The sequence below is a fragment of the Thalassophryne amazonica genome, chromosome 2 (assembly GCF_902500255.1).
Source record: "Thalassophryne amazonica chromosome 2, fThaAma1.1, whole genome shotgun sequence".
NCBI lineage: Eukaryota > Metazoa > Chordata > Actinopteri > Batrachoidiformes > Batrachoididae > Thalassophryne > Thalassophryne amazonica.
The window spans coordinates 153,190,088-153,213,788 of record NC_047104.1 but is presented as its reverse complement, the minus strand read 5'-3'; the positions used below and the strand labels follow the sequence as shown (position 1 = coordinate 153,213,788).

The following is a 23,701-nucleotide window of genomic DNA, read 5'->3' as shown; positions in this document are numbered from 1 at the left end:
CTAAAGCAGCCAGCTTGATGAGGACGCACTGCCGAATTTGGAGAGCAGTGCGCGCCAGCCGACACGACAAAAGTTAAAGTGAGCCAACTTTTTATGTATGCGTTACGTGTTGTGTAGCTCAGTAAAAAGTGATAATAATGCAAATAACATGCTGTTGTCATGCGGTATCCATTTTCTGAGTCCCTCAGTTCACTCCCAGTCGCCCAAAATGACAGATTTTCGTCCTCGTCTAACTTGGGCGAATATCTGTCATTTTGGGCGACTGGGCGTGAATGTTGGGCCTCTGAAAATGCATAACGCCCTCCAAAAGGATGTTATTGTATTAATATATCTGGTACTGTATTTATATTTGCCAACTTTTTATTTTCACTTTTGATACTCTGTGTGCTTCTTACCCTGTGTGCTGCTATATAATGCTGCTGTAACCTTAATTTCAGTGAGGTAATCTTCCCAAGGGATCTATCTATCTTTCTTCTCTATTTTTCTTATTTTTAATGTTATATATTTATATATATTTGTATGCATAGATATATTGACGTATGCATGCATTTGTGTGGATCCTTCATAAAATCAAAACCACGCCCCTGCCACGAGCCACCGCTGAGTTTGAAAGAACAAAAAAAATAAATAAATAAAGCCCTGTAATTTCCCACGGTACCTGAACGCAGCAGCAAGCAGCAGGGATGGCGGCAGCGCGCTCGCCCGCTCGCCTTCCCGCGCCGTGCGCGTGCCCGCCGTTAATGGCGCGCGCACGAGAGGGTAGGTGGGGGTTGTGCTCGCTCGTGCTCTCTGACCCCAGTGGCAGCTCCGCTCACTGCACCGAGGCGGCTCGCGCTCTCTCTCTCTCTCTCTCTCTCTCTCTCCACTGTCTGTCAGCGTCTCTCACCCTCTCTCTCTCTCTCTGTGTCAGGGTCTCTCGCCCTCTCTGTCCGCTTTCTTTCTACAGAAGCCAGCAGAGGTCCCGCCGGGTCGAAGGTTCTGCCCTGCCCGCTCAGACTGCACCAGACGCCGGACAGACGCCGAACAGCTCCCCGCCGCCGCCGCGTAGAAGGCGACCCCGAGCCGAGCGGAAAACATTAACAAAACACGCCGCACAGACGTGCACACACGACGGCAGAAGGTAGAGCAACGTTCCGCTTAGCTTCGAGAGGAGCGCGGAGGGAGGGAGGAATTCTGACACAAAGAGGAGGCTTGTCATTTTACGAGCGGGAGGTTCGCGCGGCCGATCCGCCGGCGCCGCTCCGCCAGTTTGTTTTTCACTCTCTTACCCACCAACACGAGCGCGCAGAGTTGAGGGGGAAATTTTTTATTTTTTATTTTTTGGCGCGCGCGCGTGTGTGTGCGCACCTTTTCTGAACGCGGCGCAGAACACGCGCCGTGCATATGCGCGTTATGAGCAGTGCGTGCGTGCGCGCGCGCGCGCGTGTGTGTGCCGTTGGAGTTAGCACGGGACTGACACGCACGCCGTGTGCAAGAAAAGCAGCTTTAGCACGCTAAGCTACAGGCTAGGTGCTGCTACTGAAGGTACACAACCACGCTGCAAAAAAAAAAAAAAAGCAAACCCGTGTGCACGCTTCATCTGACGGGGGAAAAAAAAAACATCTTTTTTTAATGCTGGATGTGCAAACTTGCAACCGGCACCAATCTCCCCTTCTTTTTTTTTTTTAACACATCAGTTATTACACCTTTTTGAAATTTAGTTTTCAAACTTTTGTTTTGCAAATTGAATGTTACCAATTATAGGGTAAAAAATTTTTAGCACCCTTGGCTTCAAATAAGATTTATTTTAATTTTGATTCAAAATTAAATATTTATTAAATTCAATTCTTACTGACAGGAATTGAGTGTTAATGCAAAGCTTTTATACACTTTAAAGATGTGCAACCAGCAGCACTTCATTGTTTTTGAAAAAAAAATGATTGATTTTGCCTTAATATTTTAGCAGGTTAAACGGGCTTGTCTTGATTTTATAAACAGTTTCTTTTTTGCAGAAATGGGATTTGAATCATTGACATTAAATTTGTTGTGCACAAAGCTTCATTGGCTTTGGATTGGCATTTAAACTCAGTAAAGGTTCACCTTCTAAAGAATGTTTTATTGTTACTGTTTTTTTTTTTTAATTTAGATTGAGTTTATTCCTATCAGTTGAATTTAGGTTGTGCTGCTGGAGGATTTGAATAATTGTCAAATGTTGGATTTGGATTATTCTTTGCAGCAAAGGTGAAACCAGTCTTAAACTTTCAACATTTTAGGTTGTTATACATTGTTGTGCAAAAATAACAAATAAGTAAATCCACAGGAAAACAGAATTTGTGTAAATATTTAAAAACATTTATTACACTAAATGGGATGACTGGGTTTTTTGGCTTGTTTACACCAAAAAAAAGATAAACTTGAGGACATCGTGTCAGACTCAGCTTGTTTTTTTTTTGTGCCCCCTTTCTTTTTCTTTTACTACTTTATGTTATTTGATAATGTACAAAACAATCATTAAAGCAGTGCTGTAGCTGGCTGTATATCTTATAGTTGCATTAATGTTATTTGCTCTCTGCAGTACAGAGTAAGTTTGTATTTTCTTACTCTTCAGCCTGTATTTTAATTTACCCTCCATTTGTAGGCTGGTTTGAATCTTGTGTCTGAAATAATTGATTTGTCGAGTCACAGACAAATATGATGATTTAATCACGTCATGGCATATTGTGCATAAATATAATATGAGGATTTGCTGCATTTGTTTGTTTTAATAGCAGTACGTTGGACTTTTGAAGGTGTGACTTTGAGCGCTGAGAAATCGGAGTGGATTTTGGGAATTTTTGGGAAGACTAAACGATGAGCTGAATAATTGAAAGCATCATAACTGATACAGTAATTTGTTGCCTTGTGGCTTTGTTGGAGTGTGAACTTGGCGATAGAGCGTAAATCTGGCTTTTAAAAAGGTTTTATTTATGTACTGCACTTGCCTTCTTTAGGCTCTTGGAGGGGAAAAAAGGATAAATTGAACTGTTTATTTATAGAAAACTGCTTTTTTTTTTACAATATTTAAATAATAATCAACAACAATATGAGACATGAATGTGTCCGTAAGTAAAAAAAAAAAGACTTTGAAGATATTTTATTAGGACATGTCTGAGTTGGCGGTGGGAGATGGTTTCGAACTGATCAGATTGGAAATGTAATCAATATGCAGACTCATGCAAACAGCAGCAGCGTCTCAGAGCGCATTGCAGATATAAACCGTAAAGTTTTCATGCAGCTTTGATTTACAGTAGTTGAGATTGTGCATTTTTTTTTTTTCTGGGAGGCTGAATTTATCATTTTGATGTAAATTAATAGCACCGATCACAGGATGGTGGAATTGAGACAATCCGGGAAACATAAATCAATGCTTTGTGAAAACGGGAGAGGTTGTGGTTGAATCGGGAGCGTCTGTGCTTCACTGACTGGAGGTCAGAGCGTTTTTTTTTTTTTTTGCTCACCGCTGCATCACAAGATTTAACCACTAAGTGAACCCCGGAGCTGCTGATTTTTTTTTTTTTTTTTAAGGATGAAAGACTTATTGAACTGGGGGCATTTTCATTGTGCCGTGGTTGCGGCTCCATCAGGAAGTCTGGTATAAAACGTTTGTTGTTGGTGGCAGACTTTCAGTGAGGGAGGTCAGTGACAGTGGGAGACGGTTCAGCCCGGTGAGTAAACTAGTCCACAGACATCAGAGAGAATCTGTCAGCAGGTGAAATATTTTTATTTTGTTTCTGGTTTCAAACAACAGGAATGGTAACGTACAGAACAAACTTTTTTTTGGCGGAGGGGGAACTAGATCTCAGCCAGACCGGCAGAAAAGCTTCACATGTGCAAATTCACATGTTCTTGAATATGAATTTGAGTTGAATTTTGAACTGAAGCAAAATTAATCTGAAATTCTGAATTTTGCACAGTGCTGGTGCACTGAGAAGAATGACTTGTTTTATTAAAAAAGAGTGTGTGTGGGGGGTGCTTTGGCAGCCTGAGCAGCAGCACGGGTTAGAGACGAGTCTTTGGTTCCTTCTATTCCAACAGGTTCCTGCTGTAAGTGTATACTGCTGTTTACACATTTGATTCATTTGCATTACAAGCAAGCTGTCTCACGATCACAAGAGCGGCGTGTGAAAGACGAGCATGTCATTTTAAATCACTTTCTAATTGTGTGTGTGTTATTTAGAATAAGTTGAGGATAAATAGCACTGATTCACTTCAGCGTTACATGTCAAGATTTGATTTTTTTAAGTTCTCTTTAAAAATGGTTGATCTTTTATTGAGTAAAACTTTCATTCTAATACTAATCCTCAGATTAAGATAGATTATTTTTTAGCCATTGTTGTGACAGTTTAAAAAATTCTCTGCCAGATTGTTCTATAAGAGTAAACTTAATTATTTTGCTTTGAATTTTTATTTTTATTTTGAGGGACCCTGTTAAAGTAAAAATGAGTATAGAAGTAGTTGTGTGAGGATTTGCTCTTTGATTTCATTTGGCATTTGGACTGTTGATTGTCTCTGGAGAAAAAGCAAGTGGTGTTTTTAACATTTTTTTTTCATTTTATCACTTAAAGGATGCATTGATACTATAATCAATATCTTAATTAATACTGTACTTAGGGTGTAGCATGCTGGTTGTGTGAATTTTTTTGATGTTTAACAATGTCTTTGTTTTTCAAGAGAAAACAGTTCAACTAACAGTTTGTTTTTATCCTAACTTAAGTTTTGTAGAATAGTTTATCACTCTGTGTGCTGAGTAATTGTCTGGGATTGTTTATAGTGTGTACAAAATGTTAAAAAAATGAAACATACTGATCCCCAGTTCTTAGAGGTGAATGATGGGTAATCAAATTAATTGGTGGTTACCTTTCAGCCGGTCATTTAATAGACTAAGAATTCCAGATTTGTCTTGCTTCTCAAATCAAATAGTTGATGTTTTAAAAACTTGTTTGTGATTTTTCTTTCAGAAACTAAATGGGAAAAGAGTAAAATTACAGCAGGAACAACTAGATGCCAGTCAGCGAGTGCATCCCTCCAAAAAGTCCAACAGTTTATCTGTCTGTAGTAGACAAATAGGCGCACAAATAAAACCTCCTTACCTCTTTATTCCATATTTCATCATATGCTGTCACCAATAAATAATACATAAAAAAAAAACGCTCATATGGGGGGCAGTGGGGGGGGGGGGGGGGGAGTTACTTTGTGAGCATGATCGCAGATCAAAAGTTCAGTTTGATAACTGATTAATTGTTGAAGTCAATAATGCAAAGATGTTCAACCATTTCTCTTTCCACCGTCTCACTTTAAAGCTGTTTTATTTGACCTCTTTGTTCTGTCACTCTTACGAGGTGACGGAATCTCTCGGAGTTTGGGAATGTTAGACAAATAAATCATTTGAAGTCTAGTCTTGGATTTAGGAGGGCCGTCGTTATATCAGTCAAGGAAATGCTGGTTTATTAGTGCACTGTAAAGCCGAACAAGTTAGCAGAACTCAGAAATATTGACACAAAATTTTTGAGTTCAAACTTAAAAGTCAGTTGGTCCCAGAACTTAAAAGTGTTGATTTTCTACTTGTACCTCATAATTACAATTAAATTAAAGTGTTCATTAAGTAAAAGTAAATCCCTTCGGCTGCTCCCTTGATTTTCACTCAGAAGGGCTGAGGTGGGTCTGCATGTTGAGTTGGCACAAGTTTTACGCCGGATACCCTTCCTGATGCTACTCCACCTTACACAGAGAAATGTGGCAGGGGTGGGATTTGAACCAGGAACCTTCTGCACTAAAACTAAGAGCACTAACCACTTGTCCACCACCACTTCATTAAGTCACCTAAAATATTTTTATGTACAATTCTTTTAAGTTGTGCTTAAGTTATCTTTTGAAGTTTTGTTTACTTAATATACAATTAGTTCAAGTCAATCAAAAATTCTGAGTTGAATTTACTCAAAAAGCAAGACAAACTTGAAATATTTAAGTAAGTAGAAGTTTCCTGAAAACTTTGAGTTTACACTCCTTAATCTTTTTAATTCATTTGACCATTCGGGTTTTTGTGGTGCTTTTCAACAGTGAATGAACCTTTTCACAAAATTTGGTGAAAAGATTGGTTCTAACCCTTCACATAAACCGTTCAGGTTTCACTTATATTGACAAAAAAAAAAAGGTGGAAGAGCAAGGAAATATAAGCGTTATAACTAATTGTTATTACTGGTTATGAGAGATGTAGTTACTGATTATCATTTAACTTTCATATTAAACATTGTGGCAGATCCTGTGTGTGTGTGTGTGTGATATTTGTGTAGTGAGCATATTTTTTGATGATGTGCTGTTTTGAAATGAGTCTGTGAAAAGGAGTCGGTCAGGATTTTTTTTTCCCCTCTAATATTGCAAAGTGATTTTTTTGCTTGAAGCCTTCATTGCTGTATATGCTAAACTCAAATTAAGTTATTATCTGATTTTTTAATAACTAAGCTGTTGGTGAAATAGTATCTATAAGATTTAAAGGTATTTACTTGACGTTTTCAGTATTTTTTTTTTTCTCATGTTTGAATTCAGAAGTGTTTAAACTTGTCGAAGGCTGACATGTGGGCCGCCGCCTTTGTCGCTGCAGACCCCAGAGTGTTGCGGTGGAGTTGGTCACTCAGCTGGCTTCTGCTGCTGGGAGAAGCGGTCGACTTGTCGGCGCCTCTTTAGGATGACCGCGGCACGGCTCGCTGCTGAAACCCAGTGAACGAACTGCGTCTCATGTCCAAACGGCGGAAGCATGGCTCATGGCAAAGTGACCATCACGGTGGATGAGTACAGCTCCAACCCCACACAGGCCTTCACACATTACAACATCAACCAGAGCCGCTTCCAACCTCCACACGTCCACATGTGAGTTTACACTCACACACACACACACACACACACACACACACACACACACACACACACACACACACACACACACACACACACACACACACACACACACACACACACACACAAAACTTCATTCTGTAAATGACAAAATACAATTTAGGGCTGGAAATAACGGCTGTTTTGATTATCACTTAATCATTAGTGTTCTTTCCTTGAGTCAAATTCATATGATACATCTGAGGTATCGTCCAAAACAATTTGTTGGCATTACTGTAAAATGGAGAAAAGCAGCGGATTCTCACATTTAACACGCTTGAATCAGAGTGTGTTTATCATATCTGCCTAATAAATAACAAGTTTTGTCCTTGGCTAAAAAATATAATGTTCTGTATTACAGGTTAGAGATTTGTAAAAATCTGTTTCTTTGTTTTGTAGTAATATTCCCATCACACTTATTCAGAATTTGCAGGAATCAAGCAGAATCAGTCGGAATGGAAAAATAAATCAAACTTTGTGCCACATTCGGGAGGGACTGTCGAACAGACAGACGTTCTTACAAAGCTGTAAGAACGTCTGATCGAATACTCAGAATGTGCTGTGAGCCCGACCCAGTGATGCTTGCACATTCCATGTTATTAGCTTTCAGATGTAGTTGGAAGACCATAGGAATACCTAACTAGAATGCAGTAAGAATATCAAGAATGCACTTTGAAAGCCATTCCAGTGCGGTTCGATTGCCACCCGACGTCTTGGTTTTAAGGCAATTGAGATGCACTCGAGATTCATTCCGGCTCATTCGTGGCACATTCGGGACATTTCGGTAGGATTTGAAGTAGCTGACCATTCCAGTATTTCCCTCCAATGCGATCAGAATGTTTTGAATGCTGTTGGGATGCCGTAGGAATATGTAGAATGCAGACTAAATACACTTCGAATGCTGTTCCGTGTTTTTCCACTTCGACTGCACCTCAGATGTTTTGAGCACGAGCGGAACATTCCGGCCGGCCACAGGAATGGGTCCGATTATTTGGAATGCACTCAGAATACAGTCCGTGGTTATAGAATGTACTTTGACTGTTCTGGAATATGCAGTGAATTTTCATCCCGACGCCATTCCGGCTCATTCCGCCTCTAGTGTGACGTGGGTATAACCCTGCTAACAAATGTGTTGATGTCAGCAGTAACATAGCAGTCTTGTTGAATGTTAAAGGTGACAGCTGAAGAGCCAGAACCGCCCGAAACGTGTTAGAAGATATTCAGACTTCAAAATGAATCATTTCTGTCAGGGTCCAGGAACTTTGAAATTCTACTGGTACCCTTCCAAAAGTTGGGATCAGTGTTGTCACCCACTGTCACCGATCGGCATGAACACAGACAGATAGCATGCAGGTGATGACACACAGAAAGGCTGAAGGTGGGAATCGATCCCATGACCTTCTTGCTGTGAGGCAACAGTGCTAACCACTAAGCCACTGTGGTGCCCTCTGGAAACTCAGGTTGCTAAATGCTCTTCACACTGAAAGCATTACAACCCCTGGCAAAAATTATGGAATTACCGGCCTCAGAGGATGTTCATTCAATTGTTTAATTTTGTAGAAAAAAAGCAGATCAGACATGACACATAACTAAAGTCATTTCAAATGGCAACTTTCTGGCTTTAAGAAACACTATAAGAAATCAAGAAAAAAAGATTGTGGCAGTCAGTAACGGTTACTTTTTTAAACCAAGCAGAGGACAAAAATATGGAATCACTCAATTCTGAGGAAAAAATTATGGAATCACCCTGTAAATTTTCATCCCCCAAATTAACACCTGCATCAAATCAGATCTGCTCATTGACATTGACCCTATGTGTCTTTTTGCAAGGAATGTTTTTGCAGTTTTTGCTCTATGGCAAGATGCATTATCATCTTGAAAAATGATTTCATCATCCCCAAACATCCTTTCAATTGTCCAAAATATCAACATAAACTTGTGCATTTATTGATGATGTAATGACAGCCATCTCCCCAGTGCCTTTACCTGACATGCAGCCCCATATCATCAATGACTGTGGAAATTTACATGTTCTCTTCAAGCAGTCATCTTTATAAATCTCATTGGAAAGGCACCAAACAAAAGTTCCAGCATCATCACCTTGCCCAATGCAGATTCGAGATTCATCACTGAATATGACTTTCATCCAGTCATCCACAGTCCACGATTGCTTTTCCTTAGCCCATTGTAAACTTGTTTTTTTTCTGTTTAGGTGTTAATGATGCCTTTCGTTTAGCTTTTCTGTATGTAAATCCCATTTCCTTTAGGCGGTTTCTTACAGTTCGGTCACAGACGTTGACTCCAGTTTCCTCCCATTCGTTCCTCATTTGTTTTGTTGTGCATTTTCCGATTTTTGAGACATATTGCTTTAAGTTTTCTGTCTTGACGCTTTGATGTCTTCCTTGGTCTACCAGTATGTTTGCCTTTAACAACCTTCCCATGTTGTTTGTATTTGGTCCAGAGTTTAGACACAGCTGACTGTGAACAACCAACATCTTTTGCAACATTGCGTGATGATTTACTCTCTTTTAAGAGTTTGATAATCCTCTCCTTTGTTTCAATTGACATCTCTCGTGTTGGAGCCATGATTCATGTCAGTCCACTTGGTGCAACAGCTCTCCGAGGTGTGTTCACTCCTTTTTAGATGCAGACTAATGAGCAGATCTGATATGATGCAGGTGTTAATTTGGGGGATGAAAATTTACAGGGTGATTCCATAATTTTTTCCTCAGAATTGAGTGATTCCATATTTTTTTCCTCTGCTTGGTCTAAAAATGTAACCGTTACTGACTGCCACAATCTTTTTTTCTTGATTTCTTATAGTGTTTCTTAAAGCCAGAAAGTTGCCATTTGAATTGACTTTAGTTTTGTGTCATGTCTGTGATCTGCTTTTTTTCTACAAAATTAAACAACTGAATGAACATCCTCTGAGGCCGGTGATTCCATAATTTTTGCCAGGGGTTGTATAATGTAAAACCAGACTGCAGAGACTTTTTTTCTTCTTTCTTCTAATGTGAAAGTCATGTTTCTCATTTGCTTGATGGAAAAACAAGCAGAAATCAGCCACTGAGGTGAAAGCAGAAATTTTCTGCATTAAAATGAGCTGTAATTTTACAGGATGTTTTTAAAGTAAAGTGACATTATAATGTTTGGATTTCAGGAGAAACAGTTTTGTGAAATGTTGGTGTCACTCTAGCTTTAATACTTTGGACTGAAATTGAAACTTTTTAAGTATTCTCAAAGATCTGTACTAATAAGCCCTTCAGGTAATGCATATCCTACAAATCCTTTTTATTTTCATATAATGTATAGAAAAAAATAGTTTAAACTCATTCTTTAAAAAATGTGAAATACTACATTCAGAACAATAGAAGAAAATAAAAACTGTAAAAGCACCTAGAGACATTACAAGTGACAGATTATAAACTCTGTTACATGTTGATCAAATATTAATAATTTGTACCAAGGGACTTTAGATTGTTTCTCGAGGACAATCTCTGTAAAATGATATTTCTGCCTCATATGTTAAAATCTAAGTCTAAGTCAGATCACTGTCGATATGGTTTTGGCTGTTCAACACAGTGGTATTACAAAACGGAATGTAATTTGTTTAGGTCTTATTTATTATGTGAAGTTGTTGTGTGCATTTGTTCTTTATTTATTTCAGTTTATATATTCAAGGTGTTAGTATGTTCAATTTGCCTTTCAAATTTGACTGACCAGTTAAAAAAACAGTTTGTCACCAACATTGGCTTTATTTATTTGTCCGTTTGGGCACAGGCATGGTTTTAAAATATTGGTTTGCACCAGTATTGTAAACAAAACAATAAATGAACACCCAACCCTAATGTCCATTTTGTTTTGGAGCTACAATATTAATGAAAAGCCTGTGCACATTCATTTATCTTTTTACATATATATAGGCACTATATTATTATAATTTATAAAAAAATGAAATATCATGATGTATTCATTCTTATTTTACTTTTGAAGAGGTTGCCATAAGCCATCTGAGGGCACAGAAATAAATTTAAATTTATTTATTCATGTAAAATTCTTGCTGCCATTAAGAAAAAGTGTGCACGTGTTGCTTTTTAATTCCAACTTCAATTTCCTTTCTTACTGAAGCCCCTGAATATACTTCAGGCAGCCCACACTGCAAGTACATTAAAGTCAGTCCGGTTTGACAATTGAACAGCTCTGCAGTGCATTGGGGGGGGGGGGACCTGCCTTCAGTCTAAGCTGTTCTTTAATGCTTTTATATATTATCATTATTATGTATTTTAATATGGCAAAGTGAACAAAATGAGTTTTATACAGCTTTTATCAAATCCACTAGACTAGAACTATTATTATTATTATTATTATTATTATATGCAAAAACATCTTTAAAATATACCTTGAAAAGTGGACCTTCACCCTAAACGCGGGATGGAGATGGGCTCTTGAAATTCAGTGTACCACATGTACCACAGCCGTCAGAAATCGACTTAAATATGCTTCTAAAATGTGTGCCACGGTGCTGCTGGCGAGTTACAGGAAAACACTGAGGGAGCCGAGAGTACAGTTACATCTGAAAAACATTTATGAAGCAGAGCGAAACGGAATGTAGACTGATCTGTCTGGGACTTGTGTTTAATATATCTGATAGACATCGATCAAAAATGCTTTAAACGGGCCCCATGCTGATCAGGACATCCCTAAATCATTACTGTTTTATAATCTAGATGTGTAGTAATGCAGATATGTTATTTCCAGCCCCATATTGTCTTTGTGTATGAACTGTATTATATTTGACAGGAACATTTTACAATTTTTTTTATTTTACTTCGTGTGATTTTCATACTCTCCACACACACACACACACACACACACACACACACACACACACACACACACACACACACACACACACACACACACACACACACACACACACACACACACACACACACACACACACACACACACACACTTTTTAAAAGCATGTTTGTGACTTTGACTGTTGGACATGGTTATATGTGCAGTGTTGTGGAGGATTTTCGTAGTCACTGAAAATGTGACCGGTTGCACGTTGGAGTAGTGCCATGTGGTACATTTTGCCCATAGCAGGAGTAATAGCTTCAGCAGAGGTGTGATATTTTCTGAATGAAATGGTTTATTTGTACTGGATTTCAGGTCTGCTGTTGTAGTTGTTATTTATCATTATTAATTAATGAATTTATTTTTCTGTATTGATATGGTCCATACATTAGGGAATTTATATTAATTAATTAATCCTGCAGTTTATATTCTGAAGCGACTGCTATATGGAAAAAATACTGCATTATCATGTATGACCACAAGATGGCCATAGATGGTAATCTACGTGACAAGTGACTCCTGTATACTGAATGAGGTACTGTGATTCACATGGAGGAAGGGGAGGAGCATTTCAGTGATACTTGGCAGAGTGAAAATAATTCCTGCCTGACATCTTCAAGGGGACATAGTTGGAATTTTGTGTTTAATTGATGCATCACGCTGTATGATACTGATTTTGTAAGTGCAAATTTTCCTAAGTTAGTTTATGGATTTTACTGACATGTATAATGCATAAAAGTTATTCATATGGTGCTGGGTGTGTATGTGTGTCATTTTGTTAGTTTGCTGAAAGATCTGTAGTTATTAGCTCCGCCAAGGAGGTTATGTTTTCACTGGCGCTTGTCTGTTAACAGGATAACTCAAAAAGTTTTGAAAGCATTTGAACCAAATTTGGTGAAATGATGGGAAATATGTCCAGGATCAGTCGATTAAAATTTAGTGATGATTCGGATTAAACTCTGGAATATAGCATAATGTATTAGTTTTCCCTTTTGTGAATCCACATTCTTCGATATTGATATGTGGCGTGGCGGAGGAATATGCTCTACTGAGTGCCCTTCTAGTTAAAACCTAGTTCAGGGTACTAGCTTGTAAAACTAAACGTTACAGAAACAGTTTTGTACCAGCAGCCATCAGTGCTGCAAACAAGTAACAGAAACTTAAATACAACTTATGTATTTATTTTTTGTATAGTCTCTTTTACCTTGTGTTTATGGACAGCACAGTTTTATTTTTAATTATTTATTTAGTTTTTATCCTTTTGGCTTGGTATGATATGTTTTTAGACTTTTTATCTATTGATGTTTTAACTCATCTTGCTTTTATTCTACTTTGGGGCTGTCGTTGTTGTTCTTTTAGCTTTTTAGCACCGTTGTCGCTTTGTCTTGTTCTGTGTTTTGCTGTGTGTTTACCAAACGAGGTGACTCGCTCACTGTAAACTAATTTTACCCAAGGATATAATAATAAATTGAATCTGAACCTTGTATTGCATGCAAAAAATAAATGAAAATCATGGTGGCAGTGTTGGCTATCAGCCACCCTGTTCTATAAAAAAAAAAAAAAACAAAAAAACTGCCTTGGTCATTGATAAATCCATATCAGGTGACCACTACTTGTTGTCAGTACTGCTGGAAACTCTTAACTTTGCTCATCTGGTTTTAGTAGTTTTTACTGGCCTCCGCTTGTTGCAGCATCTTGTGAATGTGATAGGTCTACTGGAAGATCAGATCATCTCCAGAGTACAAGGACATTCTCCAGATCAACTTCTCAGACTTCATTACCCTTACTGTGACATTTGTGACCAAGGCTATGGGGTGTTACATTCAGTAAATGATGTTTTAAAGCGGAGGCAGTGCAATTTAAGAAAAAATGTTGACAGTCAAAGGACATCAAATGTGGCACAAAAGACTTTCATTAATATCTGACTCTCTGTTTTTTTGTTGTTATAACTGGAATTGGTGTGCGTGCGTGTGGCAACGTTGTAAAGCCTTTTGAGTGCCCCGTTGCTCGAGAATTGTAGGTCGTGGGCTGGATGTGCCGCACATGCATCCCCCCAACATCTTAATGAACCAGTGTTTTTCCAAACCTTGGTGTGTAGTAAATATGAAATGGAAAGGTAACATTGAAAATACAGGGATGCAACTGCTGTTTTACCAGTTACGTGTTGGTACCATATAGTCACAGTTTTGTGGACTTATCGTATGTAAACATCAATGATACTCAAGTGATGTTATGTAAAGGGCATTTCATCACACAAGTCATGTTTGGTGTAATTATAAAGGGTATTTTCTCTCCACATCAATAAAAAAATATTTTATTTAACAATATACTAATATCAGATCCAGTGGAAATGTGAAAACATTACTCTCTTCTTCCTCCACTGAGTTTTTCTTTAAAACACAAAACATATCTGCACACCCATTGAACATGTGGAACTTCAAGAGCTTACTTTATACAAAAATGCATTATTTGCATTTCATCAAACTACTTTAATAATAGAATAGCTATTCACAGTACAACAATATCTAACAGTATTAAATGACAGTTAGTATTCATCATCATACTGAGCAAAATATAAATACAACACTTTTGTTTTTGCTCCCATTTTTCATGAGCTGACCTCAAAGATCTAAAACATTTTCTATATACACAAAAGATCTTTCTTTTAAATATTGTTCACAAATCTGTGTTTGTGAGCACTTCTCCTTTGCCGAGATAATCAGTTCCACCTCACAGGTGTGACATATCAAGATGCTAATTAGACAGCATGATTATTGCACAGGTGTGCCTTAGGCTGGCCACAATAAAAGGCCACTGACAACTCTGTACTTCTGGGTTAGCAGCCAATACGTATTTCCAGATACCAACTTGGTAGATGTTCTTAGGATGTGCTCCACCAGACTTTGTCTACAAGGAGGAATTGACCCTGTTTACACATTTTTAGGTGGGATAATGTCATTGTCAGAACACAGCTCATTGACTTCGGCATACTAAACAGTATGTACACTCTTCATTCTAGGCTTTCCAGACATGATACAAATGAACGCTTCAAAGTGATTGAAAATTTCATCAGAGACTAACCAACTATCACCTAACTTTGGTAAAGATGCTGCCTAATGTGAGTTTTTCTGTAAGATCTTGATCTGTTTTACTTTCCCTTGGCCCTAGAAGGCCGACACGCCAGTCGGGTGAGTACCGTGAGAGATGTGCAATACTCTGGGTTGTTTGCTTTGGCCAACTTAGTGCCCCTTCACACATAACACGAAAGACGCAGAAACCGGAAGAAAATCCACAAACCAAAAAAACGAACCGCGAAACATTCCACCTGCTGTCGTGACGGATGCACAGTTGGATAGGCATGCACAATACCATGGTGACTGTTTTGTGCGTGCTTGTGTTCGCGTGCATGAACACAGTGCGGGCATGTGAGAAGTCGCGCTCACAGCAGCGGAAGGAAAAAATAAAAAACACAATTTATAATACTTAATTTCTATTATAAAGAGCAGAGTTAGCCTCCGCCTAAGGGGACACACAAGAATGAGTACACGCCTTCACCTCTATTTGTTTTATTTAATTTCCACTCTTTCTGTCTGTCACGTAAACTACAATTTACATGGTGGAAGTGACATCAGCCGGGCGGCTTCACACAGTGCCACACGCTCAGATGTTGGCCGGTCCTCATGAGGGCATGAGCGCCCGCCCACACATGTGCACTGCGTGTTCACCAGCTGAGTTGTAGGACACAGCGGTCAGCTGGTCCAGCACCGCACTGCGCTGGACAGCGACTGGATTCCGGGACCCCCAACCACAGCTGACAATGTAGCCATTTGTGTTGGGAGGGGGGACAACGACGACACACTCCACACACCATTTGTGTGTGTGTGTGTGTGGGGGGTGGGGGGGGTGGTTGACACAGTTACACCCATGTGTGTTGCTAGGTTACGCCACAGTCCTGTTGCACTTAGACACTTTTCACAGACAGGTCGATTGTAGTCGCCTGCTCTCTACTATCGTACCAGATGCGCAAAAAGCTTGCCTTTTCTAAGTGTCTAGCGAGTGGTGTTAGATGTTCATGTGTGGCACCTGGAATTTAGCTGACACTTGCCGAGAGGGGATCGAATGAGCATGTGCAGGGCATTCACTGTCTTTTGGCCACTTGTGAGCACGAATGGTTTGTGGTGACTGGTGTACGAGTCATTTAAGGCGGCTCTGATTTTTCATGAATGGCATGCAACTCCACCTTCATGCGCTAGACGGCTTCAGCCGTGTTATGTGTGAAGGGGCCCTTAGTTGTTGTTGTTGTCCATTCGGCTGCTCCCATTTTGTTTGGGGTCGCCAGAGCGGAGACAGCCAGATCTGCACTAGTATTTGGCAGAAATTTTACGCCAGATGCCGAAGGGGCCCTTAGTAATGTTCAGTAATGTCTGGTTGTTCCCAGTACCAGTGTTGTGCCTTGTAGTTGTCTGGGCTTTTGACTCTGTGATACCCTTTGCTTGAACCATACCTGCAGTACAGAACAATTATTGTATCTGACTATTCTTGTGAAGACTGTAGTTGTGCTGTTATGGTTTATTTTGTGATTTGTCCATCTTCAGAAGACAACAGAGTAGCAGTAGGCCTACCATCACAGATCAAGGTAATACGACGACCCTGAAGCTTAGGGGCATATTCATCTTTCCTCCATTCTTTGTACAACAGATCAATGACCTGCTTCTTGTTTTCATCATTTGCAATAAATTCTTTCCAATCAGAAGGCTGCTTTGTACTTAATCCTTTGATGATAAACTTATCAGTTGTCCCTCTCCTTTATCTTTCCATCCATTTTTAATAGAGTTGGGGTGGTACAACCCCTGGCAAAAATTATGGAATCACCGGCCTCGGAAGATGTTCATTCTGTTGTTTAATTTTGTAGAAAAAAAGCAGATCACAGACATGACACAAAACTCAAGTCATTTCAAATGGCAACTTTCTGGCTTTAAGAAACACTATAAGAAATCAGGAAAAATAATTGTGGCAGTCAGTAACGGTTACTTTTTTTTAGACCAAGCAGAGGAAAAAAATATGGACTCACTCAATTCTGAGGAATAAATTATGGAATCACCCTGTAAATTTTCATCCCCAAAACTAACACCTGCATCATATCAGATCTGCTCGTTAGTCTGCATCTAAAAAGGAGTGATCACACCTTGGAGAGATGTTGTACCAAGTGGACTGACATGAATCATGGCTCCAACACGAGAGATGTCAATTGAACCAAAGGAGAGGATTATCAAACTCTTAAAAGAGGGTAAATCATCACGCAGTGTTGCAAAAGATGTTAGTTGTTCACAGTCAGCTGTGTCTAAACTCTGGACTAAATACAAACAACATGGAAAGGTTGTTAAAGGCAAACATACTGGTAGACCAAGGAAGACATCAAAGCATCAAGACAGAAAACTTAAAGCAATATGTCTCAAAAATCGAAAATGCACAACAAAATAAATGAGGAACGAATGGGAGGAAACTGGAGTCAACGTCTGTGACCAAACTGTAAGAAACCGCCTAAAGGAAATGGGATTTACATACAGAAAAGCTAAACGAAAGCCATCATTAACACCTAAACAGAAAAAAAACAAGTTTACAGTGGGCTAAGGAAAAGCAATCGTGGACTGTGGATGACTGGATGAAAGTCATATTCAGTGATGAATCTTGAATCTGCATTGGGCAAGGTGATGATGCTGGAACGTTTGTTTGGTGCCGTTCCAATAAGATTTATAAAGATGACTGTCTGAAGAGAACATGTAAATGTCCACAGTCATTGATGATATGGGGCTGCATGTCAGGTAAAGGCACTGGGGAGATGGCTGTCATTACATCATCAATAAATGCACAAGTTTACGTTGATATTTTGGACACTTTTCTTATCCCATCAATTGAAGGGATGTTTGGGGATGATGAAATCATTTTTTCAAGATGATAATGCATCTTGCCATAGAGCAAAAACTGTGAAAACATTCCTTGCAAAAAGACACATTGGGTCAATGTCATGGCCTGCAAATAGTACGGATCTTAATCCAACTGAAAATCTTTGGTGGAAGTTGAAGAAAATGGTCCATGACAAGGCTCCAACCTGCAAAGCTGATCTGGCAACAGCAATCAGAGAAAGTTGGAGCCAGATTGATGAAGAATACTGCTGACCTATCCAAGATGGCGCCACGTGAAGGCGCCCTGGTATTCTGGTGCTCCCTGTTTTGTCTGTTTTTGTGCGTAAATCGTGTGTCATCGTGCTCCTACACCCGCGAGGAGCTTCTAAACTTCAGATCATCAACACCCATGGACATTACGCCAGTTTTTTTAGTGCCTGCAGCTGAACTGGTTCACTTTTTGGCCAAAGGAGTGAGACGCCGGCGGAGAGGAAAACGAGCTGGAGCTCTCGTGCGCCTCAGACGAAGGGGCAAGATGGATGAGCTGGCACTGCTGATGAAGAAGAATAGAGATTTCTCCTCATCTTGTGTACTGTGCTTCACGGAGACGTGGTTAAATGCACAGACACCGGACTGTGCGCTCCAACTAGAGGGATTCCAACTCCTCCGCGCAGACAGAGACCGAGCACTCTCTGGTGGAAAAACTAGAGGGGGAGGACTCTGCTTCTATATCAACAACGCCTGGTGCTCTGATGTGACTGTGATCTCCCAGCACTGCTGTCCCTCTCTGGAATATCTCCTCATAAACTGCAGACTGTTCCACTCTCCACGTGAGTTTAACTCTTTCATACTTTGCTCTGTGTATATTCCACCGAGCGCGGACGTGCACGAGGCCGAGCGCACTCTCGCGGATCAGATTATGAGCGTGGAGAGAGACTTTCCGGACTCTCTTGTTATAATTCTCAGTGATTTTAACAAAGGGAATCTCAGTCAGGAATTACCAAAATACAAACAGTTTGTTAAATGCCCGACCAGAGAAGGGAGCACGTTAGATCATTGTTACACGACATTGAGTGGTGCGTACCGAGCGGTGGCCCGTGCAGCTTTGGGACTCTCAGATCACGTGATGGTCCACTTGATCCCTGCATACAGACAGAGACTAAAACTCTCTAAACCTGTTGTGAGGACATCTAAAGTGTGGAGCAATGAAGCTGTGGAGGAGCCATGCGCGTCCTTGGGCACTATGGATTGGGATATGTTTGAGGCTTCAACAGACAGTCTAGATGACTACACGGACACTGTGACATCATATATTCATTTCTGTGAAGACAGCATCATCCCACAGCGCACCAGGGTGAGATATAACAATGACAAGCCCTGGTTCACACCTAAACTCCGGCAGCTCCGTCAGCAGAAAGAGGTGACTTTCAGAGAAGGAGACAGAGACAGCTATAGAGGTGCAAAGTACAGATTTAGCAAGGAGGTGGCAAAGGCTAAATCCATGTACAGTTCACGTCTGCAGCAAAGGTTCTCTGCCAATGACTCGGCCTCTGTGTGGAGGGGGTTGAAAGAGATCACCAACTACAAGCCCAAAGCACCTCGTTCTATTGACGACCTGAAGCTGGCCAACTATCTGAACGTCTTCTATTCACGCTTTGAAGACAAGGACTCACACCTCCCCACCCCCCACACAACTGGATATTCAAACACCATGGACCTTCCCCCACCCCCGTTGCCCTCTCTGTCCAAGAGGAGGACGTGAGAAGACACTTCAAAAGGCTGAATCCATGTAAGGCCCCGGGCCCAGACTGTCTCTCCTGCCACCCTGAGACACTGTGCTGATGAGCTGGCCCCAGTCTTCACGGGGATCTTCAACACCTCCCTGGAGTCATGCCATGTTCCAGTCTGCTTCAAGTCCTCCATTATAGTTCCAGTCCCCAAGAAACCACGCATCACTGGACTTAATGACTACAGGCCTGTGGCTCTCACGTCTGTAGTCATGAAGACCTTCGAACGCCTGGTTTTATCTCACCTGAAGTCCATCGCCGACCCCCTCCTGGACCCCCTGCAGTTTGCCTACAGAGCCAACAGGTCTGTAGACGACGCCATAAACCTGGCCCTGCACTCCATCCTGCAGCACCTGGACTCCCCAGGAACCTATCCAATCAATCAATTTTATTTATATAGCGCCAAATCACAACAAGTAGTTGCCCCAAGGCGCTTTATATTGTAAGGCAAGGCCATACAATAATTACGTAAAAACCCCAATGGTCAAAACGACCCCCTGTGAGCAAGCACTTGGCGACAGTGGGAAGGAAAAACTCCCTTTTAACAGGAAGAAACCTCCAGCAGAACCAGGCTCAGGGAGGGGCCGTCTTCTGCTGGGACTGGTTGGGGCTGAGGGAGAGAACCAGGAAAAAGACATGCTGTGGAGGGGAGCAGAGATCAATCACTAATGATTAAATGCAGATTGGTGCATACAGAGCAAAAAGAGAAAGAAACACTCAGTGCATCATGGGAACCCCCCAGCAGAACCTTGTGGAACTCCATAATTAACCTTAGTCTGTGAAGAAGATTCCCCATTTACATGAACAAATTGTAATCTATTAGATAAATATGATTCAAACCACCGCAGTGCAGTGCCTTTAATACCTATGGCATGCTCTAATCTCTGTAATAAACTTTTATGGTCAACAGTATCAAAAGCAGCACTGAGGTCTAACAGAACAAGCACAGAGATGAGTCCACTGTCTGAGGCCATAAGAAGATCATTTGTAACCTTCACTAATGCTGTTTCTGTACTATGATGAATTCTAAAACCTGACTGAAACTCTTCAAATAGACCATTCCTCTGCAGATGATCAGTTAGCTGTTTTACAACTACCCTTTCAAGAATTTTTGAGAGAAAAGGAAGGTTGGAGATTGGCCTATAATTAGCTAAGATAGCTGGGTCAAGTGATGGCTTTTTAAGTAATGGTTTAATTACTGCCACCTTAAAAGCCTGTGGTACATAGCCAACTAATAAAGATAGATTGATCATATTTAAGATCGAAGCATTAAATAATGTTAGGGCTTCCTTGAGCAGCCTGGTAGGAATGGGGTCTAATAGACATGTTGATGGTTTGGATGAAGTAACTAATGAAAATAACTCAGACAGAACAATCTGAGAGAAAGAGTCTAACCAAATACCGGCATCACTGAAAGCAGCCAAAGATAACTATACGTCTTTGGGATGGTTATGAGTAATTTTTTCTCTAATAGTTAACATTTTATTAGCAAAGAAAGTCATGAAGTCATTACTAGTTAAAGTTAAAGGAATACTCGGCTCAATAGAGCTCTGACTCTTTGTCAGCCTGGCTACAGTGCTGAAAAGAAACCTGGGGTTGTTCTTATTTTCTTTAATTAGTGATGAGTAGTAAGATGTCCTAGCTTTACAGAGGGCTTTTTTATAGAGCAACAGACTCTTTTTACAGGCTAAGTGAAGATCTTCTAAATTAGTGAGACGCCATTTCCTCTCCAACTTACGGGTTATCTGCTTTAAGCTGCGAGTTTGTGAGTTATACCACGGAGTCAGGCACTTCTGATTTAAAGCTCTCTTTTTCAGAGGAGCTACAGCATCCAAAGTTGTCTTCAATGAGGATGTAAAACTATTGACGAGATACTCTATCTCACTTACAGAGTTTAGGTAGCTACTCTGCACTGTGTTGGTAAATGTAAATGTTATTAAGAAATGATCAGACAGAAGGGAGTTTTCAGGGAATACTGTTAAGTCTTCAATTTCCATACCATAAGTCAGAACAAGATCTAAGATATGATTAAAGTGGTGGGTGGACTCATTTACATTTTGAGCAAAGCCAATTGAGTCTAATCATAGATTAAATGCAGTGTTGAGGCTGTCATTCTCAGCATCTGTGTGGATGTTAAAATCGCCCACTATAATTATCTTATCTGAGCTAAGCACTAAGTCAGACAAAAGTTCTGAAAATTCACAGAGAAACTCACAGTAACAACCAGGAGGACGATAGATAACAACAAATAAAACTGGTTTTTGGGACATCCAATTTGGATGGACAAGACTAAGAGTCAAGCTTTCAAATGAATTAAAGCTCTGTCTGGGTTTTTGATTAATTAATAAGCTGGAATGGAAGATTGCTGCTAATCCTCCCCTCGGCCCGTGCTACGAGCGTTCTGGCGGTTAGTGTGACTCGGGGGTGTTGACTCATTTAAACTAACATATTCATCCTGCTGTAACCAGGTTTCTGTAAGGCAGAATAAATCAATATGTTGATCAATTATTATATCATTTACTAACAGGGACTTAGAAGAAAGAGACCTAATGTTTAATAGACCACATTTAACTGTTTTAGTCTGTGGTGCAGTTGAAGGTGCTATATTATTTTTTCTTTTTGAATTTTTATGCTTAAATAGATTTTTGCTGGTTATTGGTAGTCTGGGAGCAGGCACCGTCTCTACTGGGATGGGGTAATGAGGGGATGGCAGGGGGAGAGAAGCTGCAGAGAGGTGTGTAAGACTACAACTCTGCTTCCTGGTCCCAACCCTGGATAGTCACGGCTTGGAGGATTTAAGAAAATTGGCCAGATTTCTAGAAATGAGAGCTGCTCCATCCAAAGTGGGATGGATGCCGTCTCTCCTAACAAGACCAGGTTTTCCCCAGAAGCTTTGCCAATTATCTATGAAGCCCACCTCATTTTTTGGACACCACTCAGACAGCCAGCAATTCAAGGAGAACATGCGGCTAAACATGTCACTCCCGGTCCGATTGGGGAGGGGCCCAGAGAAAACTACAGAGTCCGACATTGTTTTTGCAAAGTTACACACTGATTCAATGTTAATTTTAGTGACCTCCGATTGGCGTAACCGGGTGTCATTACTGCCGACGTGAATTACAGTCTTACCAAATTTACGCTTAGCCTTAGCCAGCAGTTTCAAATTTCCTTCAATGTCGCCTGCTCTGGCCCCCGGAAGACAATTGACTATGGTTGCTGGTGTCGCTAACTTCACATTTCTCAAAACAGAGTCGCCAATAACCAGAGTTTGTTCCTCGGCGGGTGTGTCGCCAAGTGGGGAAAAACGGTTAGAAATGTGAACGGGTTGGCGGTGTACAGGGGGCTTCTGTTTAGAACTACGCTTCCTCCTCACAGTCACCCAGTCGGCCTGCTTTCCCGGCTGCTCGGGATCTGCCAGAGGGAAACTAATGGCGGCTAAGCTACCTTGGTCCGCACCGACTACAGGGGCCTGGCTAGCTGTAGAATTTTCCACGGTGCGGAGCCGAGTCTCCAATTCGCCCAGCCTGGCCTCCAAAGCTACGAATAAGCTACACTTATTACAAGTACCATTACTGCTAAAGGAGGCCAAGGAATAACGAAACATTTCACACCCAGAGCAGAAACGTGCGGGAGAGACAGGAGAAGCCGCCATGCTAAACCGGCTAAGTGCTAGTAGCTGCGCTAAGCTAGCGGATTCCTAAAAACACGCAAAGTGAATAACGTGTAAATAATTTAGAGGTGATTCAGCAGAGGGAGTGCTTTAGTTAAGGCACGTGAAGATAACACTGTGAAACAAATCGTTATCTAGGTAACTAGATCAATCTAACTGCGCAGATTAAACAGCTAACAGATACAGCAAAACACCGCTGTGCTCCGGAACAGGAAGTGATACAATACCGCAGTGAGAGCAAACCACCAGTAGCTAGGGTCCTGTTTGTGGACTTCAGCTCTGCATTCAACACCATCCTTCCAGCGTTGCTCCAGGACAAGCTTTCTCTGCTCCACGTGCCCAACTCCACCTGCAGGTGGATCACAGATTTCCTGACGGACCGGAGTCAGCATGTGAGGCTGGGAAAGAATGTCTCGAACACTCGGGCTCTCAGCACAGGATCTCCACAGGGCTGTGTCCTTTCCCCTCTGCTCTTCTCCCTGTACACTAACTGCTGCACCTCCAGTCACGACTCCATAAAGCTCATCAAGTTTGCGGATGACACCACCCTCATCGGACTCATTTCCGATGGG

At 40.8% G+C, this 23,701-nt stretch overlaps 1 protein-coding gene across 2 annotated transcripts in view; it reads left to right on the top strand.

The window, feature by feature from the left end:
* The first annotated feature begins 812 nt into the window (after positions 1-812).
* The window catches only part of mpped2a (metallophosphoesterase domain containing 2a), a 205,729-nt gene continuing 182,840 nt past the window's right edge, over positions 813-23,701 (top strand). Inside the window, exons 1-2 of one of the 2 annotated variants that reach the window (XM_034159500.1) lie at positions 813-1,120; positions 6,617-6,882. In XM_034159500.1, coding sequence (XP_034015391.1) covers positions 6,770-6,882 — 113 coding nt within the window. In that variant the 5' untranslated portion in view covers positions 813-1,120; positions 6,617-6,769. Of the gene's footprint in view, positions 1,121-6,526; positions 6,883-23,701 lie in introns of those variants that run through there. The other variant, XM_034159509.1, reaches the window with a different exon arrangement.